Here is a 16,568-nt window from a genome sequence, read left to right on the forward strand (position 1 = left end):
TTGTGGGAAAAAAAAGGACGTTTATTTTGTTTGGGTGCGGCGTCACACGACCACGCACTTGTCAGATAAAGCGGCGCAGTGCCGGATCGCCAAAAATGGCAGTTAACTAATTTTTTTTTAAATTCCGTTTAATAATTTTTTACCATTTTTTGCTTATTTGTACTATTCGCTTACTCTTCATTTTTTATCTTTTTGTGATTTGGAGAAAAGGTTTGTGTTTGATTGGGGCAGAGCATGACAAAACTGAAAGCAATTAATTTGATGGTCTTAATGATCCGTCTTTAAATCTTTTTCATAATCTTCAATATAGAGCCTTTACCCCTCTAGATCAGAGTTTTAACTAGGGTTCCTCCAGAGGGTTGGTGGGGGTTTCTTGAGCAATTTCTGCCCCTGAGATAAGTTTTTTTTTCACTGACACCAATGTGTTTTTTTTTTTTTAGATCTTTGTAAAGAGGTAATTCTTCCCAATGACCATCACACTAATGTATCATGAGTTGTAGATCTTGTCATTTTTAGCAGGGGGTTTCCTGGTACTGAAAACTTTTCAAGGGTTCCTCTGTGTTGAAAAGGTTGAGAACGGCTGCTCTAGTTTGACCGTTTTGTAATACTCTCATGAAATTGATTTGTCCTTTCAGATCTGGTTCTCATGGACTGTGCTGAACACAGAATCTTTGTTTGAAGAGGATTCCCAGCTACGGCGGGTTGTGGAATATGAGTTACTCAGCAAATCTATCACACCAGATCAAGCTCTTAAGGTATAGAATAAAAAAAGATTTAAAAAAAAATAAAAAACACCACGCTCTTAACAGAAAAAATTATAAATTCTTAACTCTAAAGCAGCAATTAATATGAGATACACACATATAACAGAAACAAAAAAAGAAGTTAGTTGCGCTAGCAGTGAAACAACTGGTGTTCAACCAGTGTGAACATAAACGTGAGTATTACAACAAAGTAGATGTATAACGTTACCAGCAAAGTGAAAAAAGCACGTTATTAAAATAATTGTCATAATCATACATATAATGTTAAGACATAATAAATGTGCAGCTTAAAACATATAAGCCAAAGTGAATGGCCCAAAAAATGAAGTCCACAGATGAACTCGCCAAAGAGTGGATGACTAAGATATCTGATGTGAGTAAAATCTTCCACCACCAAGTGCATAACACCACAAAGATTATGCCCTTACCAAAAGGCAGATAATATGAGCCTGCGGCTATAAACCCAGCCAGGGCCTTTATCCAGGAGAATCCGGAGTCTCAGATAGGGGAACAGATTGCAGCCGGTGAACCAGTATAGGAATAATCCACGGACTCACGGTGGTATAACAGTTGTTACTCAGAAACAAAGACAAGGGGGCTTCCCATAGTGTAATACTGATACAAACGTTTAATCAAATAAAATAAAGTCACACTTACAGCAATTGAAGTTAAAATAGCATATATCGCCGACCGGCTTGCGAGCGCCCCGTTCACTCAGAGAGTAACGTGATGATATCAGCACGTCCTGTCCACCCAGCGTGCGTTTCATCATAAAATTGACGTCTGGGGTACGGGCGACGCACTGACGCATCACGTTTTATACACAACATTGTTAACCAAGCCTCGATCTGAAATGAGTGTTCCAATCCTCATTTCAGATCGAGGCTTGGTTAACAATGTTGTGTATAAAATGTAATACGTCAGTGTGTCGCCCGTACCCCAGACGACGACAATTTTATGACGAAATGCGTGTCGGGTGGCCAGGACGTGCTGACGTCATCGAGTTACTTTCTGAAACACAGATCTGTTTTCCTTTAGTGAAAGCACATCCACCACCGTTGGACAGCACACATAGGGAACACATTTAACTGTTTGATCGCCCCCTGATGTCAATCCCTTCCCTGCCAGCACTGATCACTGGACATGTACACTTTTGAAAAATGTGTTTTCGTTGCATTTGTTTGGTTGTTTTTTTTTTTTTTTGGGGGTTATTCGTTAAGATCGCAATTCGTAAATTTGAAAATAAGAAAGAAATATATTTGAAAGGCTAACTAATAATAACCAACTATTAAATAATAAGTATTTGAATTTCCTTTCAAATTTAGCTGTTGGTGAACGTAACAAATACTAATTTATCTGAAGTTACGAATTATCCGAAATAACGAATGTCGCATCTAAACAAATGCAACGGAACTAATGAATAATAATAAATAATAATAAAAAAGTTTTTATTATTATTTATTATTAATTCATTACGTTCTATTTGTTTAGATGTGGCATTCGTTATTTCAAGTAATTCGTAACTTCAGATAAATTCATATTCGGTACGTTCACTAACAGCCAAATTTGAAAGGAAATTCCAATACCTATAATTTAATAGTTAAGTTATTATTGGTTATTATTTGAGATTTTCGAATTACGAATTTATGAATTTTCAAATATTTGATTTTACAAATATTTAGAAAAATTTGTTAAACGGGTTTTCGTTAATTCGGATATTTCCGAATTAACAAATTTGTTGAAAATATGTTTAAAAAACAAATTTGGAACTAAATGAATTGTGCACATGTCTACTGATCACTGTATTAGTGTCACTGGTCCCCAGAAATTGTCAAAAGTGTCAGGGTCTGATTTGTCCACCACAATGTCAACAATTCCCGCTAGAAATTGCTACTTGCTAGTAAAAAATAAATAAATAAATAAATAAATAAATTCCTTAAAAATATCCCATAGTCGTCGGAATGTGTCCTATCGGACCGTTTTGTCAGATAATCCGACTGTGTGTGGTCTCCATCGGACTGTTTCCGTCGGAATATCCATCAGACCAAATTTTCCAACTTTCCAACCAAATTTTCCAACTTGCTGGAAATATTTTCCGACAAACTGGTCCGATCGGACATACTCCGATCATGTGTAGAGAATTCCGATCGGACAAAGTGCCACGCATGCTCAGATCAAATTCCTACATCAAAGCTATTGGCTACTAGCCTGAACGTAGTCCCATCGTAACGAAATTACGTCATCACGTTCTGAAAGATCGGATTTTCCGACAACTTTGTCCGACCGTGTGTATGCAACAGTTTCGGACACAATCCGTCAGACAAAATCCGTCGGACAAAATCCGACGGATTTGGTTGTTGAAATGTCCGACCGTGTGTACAGGGGCTTATTGGGATTTTGTTTTTACCAAAAATATGTAGCAGAATACATATTGGCCTAAATTGATGAAGAAATTTTAGATTGTTTACATTTTTTTTTTTTATTGGATATGTTTTATAGCAGAAAGTAAAAAAATATAGCTTGTCGCTCTTTTTTTTTTTTTTTTTTTTTTTTATAGCACAAAAATTAAAAACCGCAGAGGTGATCAAATACCACCAGAAGAAAGCTCTATTTGTGGGGGGAAAAAACGCATCAATTTTCTTTGGGTACATCGTCGCACGACCGCACAATTGTCAGTTATAGCAATGCAGTGCTGTATCGCAAAATATGGCCTGGTCAAGAAGGGGGTAAAACCTTCCGGGGTTGAAGTCATTTAAAGGGACATCCATCCATTGAAAATCCCTAGTGATAAAACTGTCTCATTCAGTAGTATTATAACTAAATGAGACAGTCTAATTTTTATGAAAAGACTTTATCTAAGTACAGTTTTGGTTAAAAAAAACTTTATCAGGACAAGTAGATCCTCATGAGGGACATGTAGATTGGGAACCCCGATTTTAATCACTTGGACAAGTTTTTTCAATCTCGTCACCCCAGCAGCGCTTTGCGGTGGTTTTAACCCTTTCACGGCGTTTACCCCCCCCCAGCGCGGCCGAAAACGACGGTAAGGCGGCTCTAAAAATAGCGCCGTTTTACCGCCGACGCCGCTCCCACCCCAGTGTGAAAGAGGCCTTACAGACCGAACAATTTGTCTGCTTAATGACCAAGCCATTTTTTTGCGGTACGGCGCTGCATCGCTTTAACTGACAATTGCATGGTCGTATGACACTGTACCCAAACAATCTAGTTTGACACATTTTTGGGACCAGTGACATTTATACAGCGATAAATGCTATAAAAATGCACTGATTACTGTGTAAATGTCACTGGTAGGGAAGGGGTTAACACTAGGGGGCGGTCAAGGGGTTAAATGTGTGTTCCCTATGTGTGTTCTATGTTCTATCTGAGGGGATAGGACTGACTGTGGGGAGGAGACATATTGTTGTTCCTACTTAGTAGGAGCAAATGATAGGTCTCCTCTCCCTTGACAGAACAGGGATTTGTGTTTACACACACAAATCCCTGTTCCTGCTTTCGTGCATGGCGTTCGTGTCCCCCCCCCGCGCATGTGCATTGCGTTCTCTGCCATGCAGCGCACGCCTGCCATCACCCTTAAAGGTACAGATGTACCCATATGGTGATTCGCAGGAACAAACCACTTTGCCGCTGCATATCGACGTGAGATGGTCAGCGAGTGGTTAAAGAAATGATATACAGTGAGACATGATCTGAAACAGAATGAAAATACATTAACATAAACTTTAAAACCTACTATAGGTATCCTTCATACCCATCTTGCATCCCTAGAGGCAAGCTTCTTTCTGTCACATGTTTTCTATTTGGAGATGTTTTATAAGCCACTTGTGTACCTCACATGTGTACATACATCATGGCACTGATGACTCCTTAGATCCATATCTTCTGTAATGCTTTGGCATAACGTTTGTATAATGGTGTGTCTATTGTGCTTGCAGAAAGCCCAGCAGCAGCTGAAGTTGCCCATTGTGCCTTCTATACAAAGATTGATGATTTATCGCTGGGCTCACCAGGCCATGGCTACCCCAGCCGATCACCCCCTCTTACCATTTTTTTGGCAAAAGTTTTTCCTCCTCTACCTGAGCCGGCCAGGGCCACAGTATGGGTAAGATGGTGCTAGAGACCATTTATTCATTTTTTTAAATATTGTTACTTGTACTGTGTGTGATCTGGTGAAAAGACCAAAAGGTAATACAGAAACCATGGACTGTTATCCTTGGTTGCTGCGCTTGTTTTTTTGTTTGTTTAGTCTGGTATGAGTGGTATGAATGATGTTGATGGAATCTTTTTTTATTGCAATTGCTTGCCTTTTTTAGTGGAACGCTATGACGTCACAGTACTTTATAGTCATGGAGATCTCAAAGTAAGCCCTTCTTGGTTATAATTTGGTAGCGATTTAATTGGGCCAGCAGAGAGCATCTTGTAAACATAATAATATAGCAGAATCCTGGAGTTCAGCTTTAATGCTCGCCATTCTAATATCTGTATTGGGGTTACATTCACTTTAAAGCCCAATTTAATTTTTTATTGTAAACCAGCTAAACACGGTCCAGCAGCATCAGAAACAAAAGGTTTGCGACGTGTTAAAGTTGAAAAGGAAAAGGTCTGATGTCACCCGCAAACCACCTCATAGCCAAGCCACTGAAATGATACATACAGTAAACATTTTACAATACACATTTCATGGTATAAAATGTGAATCCTAAATTACACAGGCATGAGAGGTTTTCGAAAGACCATGCTCGCTTCATCAGGGGTAGATGCGTGTGTAGTACATCTGTAGGGGGTATAATGAACCAAATGAGTATCAATACAGAGATGGTATTGAGACAATTGGTCAAGAGGGTCCAAAATGCATGGCCCTATACTCACCAAAGGCTAGATCAGACTACCAAATGCTGAATACCCAGAGGCGGCCGCAATGAGTGTCCGGCTCGATAGCTGAGAAGGCAGAGGAAAAACTGCCTCTGGGTATTTAGCCTTTGGTGAGTATAGGGCCATGTGTTTTGGACCCTCTTGACTAATTGTCACAATACCATGTCTGTGTTGATACTTATTTGGTCCATTATACCCCCTACAGTTTTACTAAACACGCATCTACTCCTGATGAAGCAAGCATGGTCTTGCAAAATGCATTGGAGTACTTTTCATGCCCGTGTACTTTGCAATTTACATTTTAAGCCATCATACATGTATTGACATTTTTTGCTGTATGTATCATTTCAGTGGCTTGGCTTTGATTCATATTTATGTTTGCATAACATTTTTAATACATTTTGAGAAGGCGTTTACTCTGTCATTTGTTGGCTAACCGCATTCACCTCCTTTAAAGTCCCGGGGGAATTTTCTGTGTAAAGTTTTAAAGCTGAACTCCATGCCCACTGCCGACCCCGTTGGGTTGCTGTGGTGGTCACGAAGTGGTGTTGTAGAAATTGAAAGGCTACCGAAAGAGAGTTCTAAAAAAATGACCGGTGAATTACTCAATTGTGCACTGTACTAGATGTAATACTTAACCGCATTGATGAGAATTTTATTTGTTCTGTATTGTAAACCTTCAATAAAAATATTGAAACATAAAGCTGAACTCCAGAATTCTGCTATATTATGTTTACAAGATGCTCTCCGCTGGCCCAATTAAACAGCTACCAAATTATAACCAAGAAGGGCTTACTTTTTGAGATCTCCATAACTATAAAGTACAATGACATCATAGTGTACCACTGAATATCCCTCTGCTTCGGAGCGTCGAAAGGAGGACTTTAGAGCTGGCCACATGTCACATCTGTACCGCTATTGAAAACTATATTTCCCATGACGCTAGGGGAAATGTAAAACATGAAGGGTGTTCCGTCGGATTAGACGACGCCTCAAAATTTGTAAAAAAAAATATTGTAAATTACGTTCCGTCATGGGCATCTTGGTACACCCCGCACTAAGCTTGCAGTCTGAAGTTGCCAAGCAGGCATCTTTTTACACCCACCGAAGTCTTGCATTTCACGCTTATTTTTACCACTAAACTGAGCTTATATCATTAAATACAGGATTTAGAAGTCTGACACTGTTTTGATGTTGAATTCTAAAAACGGCAGTCTTCTGTCAGATCAGCAAACCTATGAGATCAGCAGGCTTGCCGCGGCTATTAAAATTCAACATCAAAACAGTGTCACAGACTTCTAAATACTGCATTTCATGATATAAGCTCAGTTTAGTGGTAAAAATTAGTGTGAAATGCAAGACTTCGGTGGGTGTAAAAAGATGTCCGCTTGGCAACTTCAGACTGTAGGCTTAGTGTGGCTGAGTGCGGGTGTACCAAGATGGCTGTGACGGAATGTCACTTTCGTTCCGAAATCTGATGGGTCCTCTAGACTGACGGAACATGGGCATGTGTGGGCAGAGATGAGGGCAGAACTGAGTGCTGTGGGTGTGTTTGTGGATGGAGCTGAGGCGCAGATGTAGTTAAAGCGGTGTTCCGGCAAAAAAATAAATAAAAGCCAGCAGCTACACATACTGCAGCTCCTGGCTTTTAATAATAGGACACTTACCTGTCCCGGAATCCAGCAATGTCGGCACTGCAGCTGATGTTTCCATCAGCCGTCGGGTGCTGCCGCCGCTTCTGTGGATAGGGGTACCTGGCAGTGTAGCCTTACAGCTTCACGCCGGGAACCCTACTGTGCATGCACGAGGCCCCACACTCCTACTTGTACGGCCACAGGGAGAGGAGGAGGAGGGAGCCCCACGAGGATGTGCCCCAGCCCTGACTCCTAGAAGTTGGAACAGGTTACCTGTCGACAGGTATCTAAAGAATATATAAAGCTGAAGACAGCAGATATACATGTAAATCTTATGTAGGGAGATTTGTTTCATCTCTATGTATCATCTGAAGCTGTTCTCGTCACTGGGTATATGTGAGGGTTTACATCCACTTTAAAATTAAGCCCTCCAGCACCGCGCTGTCACCGCTGAGAGGGCTTCTTTCTTCCGGTTTGCAGCTTCTGGCTACATAAGTGTCTGGGGGCGCGGTGACGTCACTTTTACGGCCCTGTATGCCGGACCTTCAGAGTGTATGCGCCAGTGACGTCACAGGCTACATGCACTCTGAATATCTCTTCAACTGTGCATGTTTTAGGAGATATTCACAGTACCTTCAGGCAAGCCTTATTATATAGTTTATTATAGTTAACAGAGTTCACTACCACTTTAAAGCACTAAAGAAAGGATTATTTTATCACTACCTGGATCATAATGGGAAGGTGAACATTTTCTTTAAAGGTATGAATCCAAAGACATGCTGGTAGGTTAATTGGATCCTGTCTAAATTGTCCCTAGTATGTATGACTGTGAGTTGGGGACCTTAGATGGTAAGCTCCTTGAGGGTAGGGACTGATGTGAATGTACAATGTATATGTAAAGCTCTACGTAAATTGATGGCGCTATATAAGTAACTGAAATAATAATAATAATGCACCTTTACAATGATGCAATCATAATTCTGCCCGGAGTTCTGCTTTAAGCTGGCTATAGATGCAGAACAGATTCCTCCATCCACTTCACTTGTGAATGGAGGAATACCCCCATGCCGGGGCATTGTTTTCTGACAGTGGGACTCTCTGCTGTCAGAGTACACTGATCAGTGGCTGCAGCTGCGGATTGGCAAACGTATTTCAACATTCCAAGGGTCGGCTTCTGACAAACGGCAATAGACACATGGATCGAAATTCAGCCGATCTATGCTGAACTGAATCTATGATGTTAGTTTTTTTTTTTTCCTGACAGCATGCTGAAGTAAAAGTCCCTTGGAATCTGTGTGGTAGCAGTGGGCTTTCTGCAGAGGTCTTGCACACCCCTGCTGAGTCCAGCCTATAGCTCTACAGGAAGCGTGAGCCTGGCTAATTGGAGAGCTATAGGTCTGAGCCAGCAGCAGGCCTCCGTCAACTTCCTGTTGATTTCTCAGCTGGTTTGGTTGGGTTGCCTCGGGGTGCAGTATTGAGGCTGTTGCATACCTCCCAATATTTTGAGATGAGAACAAGGGACACCTACTAACAAATGTATGTAGGCATACACGCCTCCGGTCACAAAAGGGAAATTAACCAAAAAAAAAAGATTAATTAAAATCCACAAGGACTTTTTTTTACCACTACTATTCCTTTATATTGGCTCTTAAAATGTACTAATGCAGCAATTTAGAAACTGGATGAAAGGTTTAGCACCAGGAAACGCGTTTTGAAAGATAAAAAGTACATGTTATATTCAACTATATAGATCAGACCAAAATGAGGGACAGAGGGACATTGCTCCAAATCGGGGACAGTTGGGAGCTATGATTGTTGGAAGGTCCATATCTGGGCTCTCATGACACTCATATCACGGCATGGAATGGGCAGATACCCAGCTTTGCTTTGTGCTTCATCTACCCTTTCATTTAGTGGCCTGTTGACATGGGGAAAGTTACTTTTAAATAGAACATGATTGCGCTGTTGTGTTATTATGAATTCAGCGTTGGGTGTTTTCTGTGGACAGGTTACCAGTTGAAGGATGTATCGGGAAGAGGTTCTTCAGCAGCCCGGCCCACCATCACCTCCTCAAACAGATGAAGCGCCGCCTGATAGAAGTTGCTGATTTTCACCACTTGGCAAGCAAAGCCATCCGAGCCCTCGGCCCCTTGGATGGATCTCCAGTCTTCTCAGACTCAGGGGGAAGCTCACCGGAGTGTATGACGTCTCCAGATCTGCACAAGGAGCTGGTCAAGTAAGGAGTCCAGCAATTGTAAATTGGTGATATTCCATATTAAAAAAAAAGATGAATTCCAGGCATGGTATACTTTTACATTGGTCCAGCTTGTAACTATGTATATCAAGTTCATGACCACCATATAGCAGATTTACTGCTACAGGGCAGCCTTTCTGTGCAGAAACACGTGTGTGTGTGTGTGTGTGTGTGTGTGTGTGTGTGTGGTAATTAGTTATCCTCGCACTACGATGGTTTAAACAACAAGGAGACAGCTATGGTTGCAGCAAAACACCGGCAGGGGTGCAAACCCTCCCCTGTGTGTGTGTGTGTGTTTTAATGATCTGGGGCAATTATGCTCAAGTGGTGTATGCGGTTTCAGGAACGCAGGTCAGTCCAGAATGTATTTTTAACCACTTCAGCCCCGGAAGATGTTACCCCCTTCCTGACCAGAGCGATTCCGCACTGCCCCGCTTTAACTGACAATTGCGCAGTCGTGCGACGTTGCACCCAAACAAAATTGATGTATTTTTTTTCCCCACAAATAGAGCTTTCTTTTGGTGGTATTTGATCACCTCTGCGGTTTTTATTTTTTGCGCTATAAACAATAAAATAGCGTCAATTTAAAAAAAAAAAACACAATATTTTTTACTTTTTGCTATAATAAATATCCCCCAAAAATACATTAACCGCTTCCTGCCCGCCCTATAGCCGAATGCCGGCCTTCGGGCGGGCGGCTTCCCTCGCCTGGCCGTCCCTGGACGGCCAGGTGTTTACTTCCGCAATGCGCGCCGCCGGAGGCGCGCATCGCGGAAGTTTTGCACTCGCCGTGTCTCCCGGAGACAGGCGAATACAGATCGCCGTGAACGGCCAATCAAAGCGGCCGTTCACAGAGCGATCTAAGCTGCCAATAGGAGATGATCTCAAATGTAAACATATGAGATCATCTCCCATTGCCGTGTCTCTCTCTCCTCACACAGAGACAGCGTGTGAGGAGAGAGAGGATCTGTGAGTGAAACATTGTATCCGTATTGAGTACCAGTGCAAATTGTCAGTCCCAGTGCCAATTGTCAGTCCCAGTGCCAATTGTCAGCCCCAGTGCCAATTGTGAGCCCCAGTGCCAGTGCCATTTGTCAACCCAGTGCCATTTGTCAACCCAGTGCCATTTGTCAGCCCAGTGCCATCTGTCAGCCCAGTGCCATCTGTCAGCCCAGTGCCAGTGCCGCCAGTGCCACCTGCCAGCGCCACCTGTCAGCGACAGTGCCAGCGACAGTGCCATCCGTCAGCCCCAGTGCCGTCAGCCCCAGTGCCGTCAGCCCCAGTGCCGTCAGCGCCAGTGCCGCCAGTGCCAGTGCCGCCAGTGCCACCTACCAGTGCCAGCGCCACCTGCCAGCGCCAGTGCCACCTGCCAGTGCCATCCGTCAGCCCCAGTGCCATCACCCCAGTGCCGTCACCCCAGTGCCGTCACCCCAGTGCCGTCACCCCAGTGCCACCTACCAGTGCCAGCGCCACCTGCCAGTGCCAGTGCCAGTGCCACCTGCCAGTGCCACCTGCCAACGCCAGTGCCATCCTTCAGCCGAAGTGCCGTCAGCCCCAGTGCCGTCAGCCCCAGTGCCGTCAGCGCCAGTACCGTCAGCGCCAGTGCCGCCAGTGCCACCAGCGCCAGTGCCAGTGCCGCCAGTGCCACCTGCCAGCGCCATCTGCCAGCCGCACTGCCATCTGCCAGCCCCATTTGCCAGAGCAAATAGCCAGCACCATCTGCCAGTGCCATCTGTCAGCGACATCTGTCAGCGACATCTGCCAGCGACATCTGCCAGCGACATCTGTCAGCGACATCTGTCAGCCCCATCTGCCTCCAGTGCCATCTGCCTCCAGTGCCATTTGTCAGTGCCACGTGTTGTCAGTGCCACCTGCCACGTCAGTGTCACCTGTAATCAGCGTCACCTGTCAGTGTCACCTGCCACATCAGCGTCACCTGTCAGTGTCATCTGCCAAATCAGCGTCACCTGTCAGTGTCATCTGCCAAATCAGCGTCACCTGTCAGTGTCACCTGCCACATCAGCGTCACCTGTCAGTGTCACCTGCCAAATCAGCGTCACCTGTCAGTGTCACCTGCCACATCAGCGTCTCCTGTCAGTGTCATCTGCCAAAATGGGGTCACTTTGTGGGCATTTCCATTGTCCTGGTGCTCCAGGGCCTTCAAAAATGTAATAGGTGGTTGAGAAATGAGATGTGTAATTTATGCCCCTAGAACGCCTAATGGTGCTATTTCAATATTGGGCCTCTGTATGTGGCCAGGCTGTGTAAAAGTCTCACACATTTGGTATCGTTATACTCAGGAGGAGTAGTAGAATGTATTTTGGGGTGTCATTTTTGCTGTGTACATGCTATGTGTTGGAAATATCTTATAAATGGACAACTTTGCGTAAAAAAAATGCGTTTTCATTTTTTTTCCACATTTTCCCAAAACTTCTGGAAAAAAATGAACCATTCAAACGACTCAATATGCCTCATAGATTATACGTTGGGGTGTTAGCTTTCCAAAATGGGGTCACTTTGTGGGCATTTCCATTGTCCTGGTGTTCCAGGGCCTTCAAAAATGTAATAGGTGGTTGAGAAATGAAATGTGTAATTTATGCTCCTAGAACGCCTGATGGTGCTATTTCAATATTGGGCCTCTGTATGTGGCCAGGCTGTGTAAAAGTCTCACACATTTGGTATCGTAATACTCAGAAGGAGTAGCAGAACGTATTTTGGGGTGTCATTTGTGGTATACACATGCCATGTGAGAGAAATAACCTATTACATTAAAAATTTTGTGAGAAAAAAAAAAAAAAAAAAAAATCTTCATTTTGCAAAGAATTGTGGGAAAAAGATGACAACATCAAAAACCTCACCATGCATCTTAGTAAATACCTTGGAATGTCTACTTTCAAAAAAGGGGTCATTTGGGGGGTATTTGTACTTTCCTGACTTGTTCGGGTCACAAGAAGTGAGATAGGCCACCAGTACATCAGATGTGATCAATTTTGTGCGATTCGCACCACAGCTTGTAGACTCTCTAACTTTCACAAAGACCAAATAATATCCAATAATTTGGGTTATTTTTACCAAAGATATGTAGCAGTATAAATTGTGGCCAAAATTTATGAAAAAAAAATTATAATTTGCAAAATTTTATCACAGAAACAAAGAAATATGTGTTTTTTTTCAAAAATTTTCGGTCTTTTTTCATTTATAGCGCAAAAAATAAAAACCCCAGAGGTGATCAAATACCACCAAAAGAAAGCTCTATTTGTGGGGAAAAAAGGACACAAAATTCATTTGGGTACAGTGTTGCATGACTGAGTAATTGTCATTCAAAGTGTGAGAGCACCAAAAGCTGAAAATTGGTCTGGGCAGGAAGGGTGTTTAAGTGCCCAGTAAGCAAGTGGTTAAAAAAAATTTTTTCCCCTCAATTTAGGCCGCTATGTATTCTACACATTTTTGGTAAAAAAAAAAAAAAATTGCAATAGGCGTATGATTGATTGGTTTGCGTAAAAGTTATAGCGTCTACAAAATAGGGGATAGTTTTATGGCATTTTTATTGTAATTTTTTTTTAAATTAGTAATGGCGGCAATCTGCGATTTTTATCGTGACTGCGACATTATGGCGGACAGATCAGACACTTTTTTTGACTTTTTTGTGTTTTTTACATTTTTTTGGGTCCATTGTCATTTATACAGCGATCAGTGCTATAAAAATGCACTGATTACTGTGTAAATTACACTGGCAAGGAAGGGGTTAACCGCTAGGGGCGCTCAAGGGGTTAAGTGTGTCCTAGGAAGTTATTCTAGCTGTGGGGGGGATGGGCTTCAACTCACTTGACAGCGATCACTGCTCCCAATGACGGGGAGCGGTGATCTCTGTCATGACACAAGGCAGAACAGGGAAATGCCTTGTTTACATAGGCAATTCCCCGTTCTGCGGCTCCGTGACACGATCGCTGGGAGACCGGCAGGCATTAAGTCCACCGGTCCCGCGGGCATGGTTACACTATATGCGGTGCGCCTGCTAGCCCCCTACAGGTATGCCCATCTGCCCACCGCTGCCATTGTGCCGACGTATATCAGTGTGCAAGTGGTTAAGGGCGTGGTAGCCCAATTTTATTTAACCACTTGCTTACTGGGCACTTAAACCCCCCTCAGTCCCAGACCAATTTTCAGCTTTCAGCGCTGATGCACTTTGAGTGACAATTACGCGGTCATACAACACTGTACCCAAATGAAATTTTTATCATTTTTTTCCCACAAATAGAGCTTTCTTTTGGTGGTATTTAGTTACAGCTCGGAGTTTTATTTTTTGCTAAACAAACAAAAAAAGATGCAAAAAAAAAAAAAAAATCATGTTTTAATAGTTTGTTATAAAATTTTGCAAACGGGTCATTTTTCTCCTTCATTGAAGTGCGCTGATTAGGCGGCACTGATAGGCTGCATTGGTGGGCACTGATGGGCTGCATTGGTGGGCACTGATGGGCTGCATTGGTGGGCACTGATAGGCATAGTTAAGGCGGCACTAATAGGCACAGATAAGGCGGCACTAATAGGCACAGATAAGGCGGCACCGATGGGCACAGATAAGGCGGCACTGATGGGCAAAGATGGGCACAGATAAGATGGCACGGATGGGTGGCACGGATAAGTGGCACGGATGGGTGGCACGGATGGGCACTGATAGGTACCACAGATAGATGGGACTGATGGGCACTGATAGGTGGCACTGATAGGTGGCTCTGATAGGTGGCACTGCTGGGCACTGATGGGCGGCACTGCTGGGCACTGATGGGCGGCACTGCTGGGCACTGATGGGCGGCACTGGGGTGCAGCACCTTTGAGGCAGATTTTGGGTGGCACTGTGGGTGGCACTGCTGGGTGGCACTGTGGGCACTGCTGGGTGGCACTGTGGGCACTGCTGGGTGGCACTGTGGGCACTATGGGCACTGCTGGGTGGCACTGACAGGGGGGCACTTACTTTATTTCAGGATGGCACTGCGGGTGGCAGGTGGGCACTGGCAGGGGGCAGGTGTCCGCTTGAATTGCTGGCCGTGATCGGGACTGATGTCCCGAACACGGCCGCCGGCGATCGGCTTTTTTTTTTTTCTCCTCGCGCTTTCAGCGCGAGGAGGAATACTAGCCGATTACCGGCTCCGTTTTATCACATGATCAGCTGTCATTGGCTGACAGCTGATCACGTGATAAGGGGTCGGGATCGACCCCTTACACGGATCGGTGATCAGGCGAGTCTCACGGACTCGCCGATCACAGAGCGCGCCGCGCGCACCCCTCAGGGGGCGCGCAGGCCGCTCGTAACCGGGACGACGTCAATAGACGTAGTCCCGGCAATCTAGGTCCGCGCTAATGCCGTCATTCGGCAATAGCGCGGTACCCAAGTGGTTAAACAAAACAAACTTCACAGAAAGTCTTGCCTCGCAGGGAGGGGGTTCCACCATCATTGTATAACAGAAAAACGTCAGCCTCCCGGCTCACTCTTACTTAGTCAAACTCCCTCCTGGAGCTTACTTGCTCAGCTGCATGCTGCTTGGTCACAGGCCACATCTGCCTCCTGCAGACATACACGCTCAGACTCCTAGAGATCGCCTGTCTCTCTTTCGTGGAGCCGTCTCCACCTGAAACCCCTCCCGACTCCTACACCTGCCTGTTCCCGAGTGTGAGCCCTAAGCTCATTTTTAGCACTGATCACTGTATTGGTGTCACTGGTTCCCACAAAGTGTCAGATTGTCTACCACAATATCACAGTCATATAAGTCACTTATCGCCGCCATTACTAGTATGAAAAAAATAATAATTAAAGTGTGTATCTATCAGTTTTGCTGACTCTGTAACTTTTGCACAAACCAATCATTGTAATATATTTTTTTTAACCAATAAAAAAGGCCTAAATTGGCCTGTTTTTTTGTAAAATTGTCGGCTTTTTTTGTTTATAGTGCAAAAGAAAAATACCCAGTGCTGATCAAATACCACCAAAAGAAAGCTATATTTGTGGAAAACAAGTTATATAAATTAAAAATGTATGTACAGCATTACATGACCGCACAATTGTCAGTTAAAGTAACACAAAAAAAATGGCCTGGTCATGAAGGGGGGTACATCTTCCAGGGGTCAAGTGGATATCCTATGCCCGATGTCCACTGGGCTGTCGCGTGACCCTCTTCTTCAACGCTCCGAATACTGCAGAGGGAGGGGCCGAGATCCCGGCTGACGTCAGCCCGCCCTGAGCACTGCAAAGGGTGGGGCCGCTTATATAGCAGTGTTCTGATTAATGTTTCTGACAGGGTCAGAGAACTCAAGGTTACACCAGCCTGTGATATGCTGCAATTGAGCTGCCAGGTAATATTAATATGGGTTAGGTACTGCCAGCCCACCCGAGTCCTTCGATTCCTTTAGAGTTCCCAGTTTAAGCGCTTAAGCCCCGGACCATTTGGCTGGCCAAAGACCAAACCACTTTTTGCGATTCTGCACTTTAACCGACAATTGCACGGCCATGCGACGTGGCTCCCAAACAAAATTGTCGTCCTTTTTTTCGCACAAATAGAGCTTTCTTTTGGTGGTATTTGATCATCTCTGCGGTTTTTATTTTTTACGCTATAAACAAAAAAACTGTTTTGAAAAAAAGTCATTTTTTAACTATTTGCTATAATATCCCCAAAAAATATCTAAAAAAATTTTTTTTTTCTCAGTTTAGGCCAATACGTATACTTCTACATATTTTTGGTTAAAAAAAATCGCAATAAGCGTCTATTGATTGGTATGGCAAAAGTTATAGCATCTACAAAATAGGGGATAGTTTTATGGCATTTTTATAAATTTTTTTGTTTTTTTGTACTAGTAATGGCGGCGATCAGCGATTTTTTTTTTTTTTATTTTTTTTTTATTGTGACTGCAACATTATGGTGGACACATCAGACAATTTTAACACATTTTTGGGACTATTGGCATTAATACAGCGATCAGTGCGATTAAAATTGCATTGATTACTGTAAAAATGTCACTGGCAGTGAAGGGGTT

At 43.6% G+C, this 16,568-nt stretch overlaps 1 protein-coding gene across 1 annotated transcript in view; it reads left to right on the top strand.

Annotated features, from left to right (window-relative positions):
- The window catches only part of EPG5 (ectopic P-granules 5 autophagy tethering factor), a gene marked incomplete in the record, with an annotated part of 249,948 nt that overhangs the window by 121,377 nt on the left and 112,003 nt on the right, over positions 1 to 16,568 (top strand). The window contains 3 exon segments of the mRNA XM_077463073.1: positions 636 to 755; positions 4,718 to 4,884; positions 9,297 to 9,524. Of these exon segments, the coding sequence (XP_077319199.1) occupies positions 636 to 755; positions 4,718 to 4,884; positions 9,297 to 9,524 (515 nt within the window).

The sequence above is a fragment of the Lithobates pipiens genome, unplaced genomic scaffold (assembly GCF_037356315.1).
Source record: "Lithobates pipiens isolate NorthernLeopardFrog02 unplaced genomic scaffold, aLitPip1_a1.2 Scaffold_3, whole genome shotgun sequence".
NCBI lineage: Eukaryota > Metazoa > Chordata > Amphibia > Anura > Ranidae > Lithobates > Lithobates pipiens.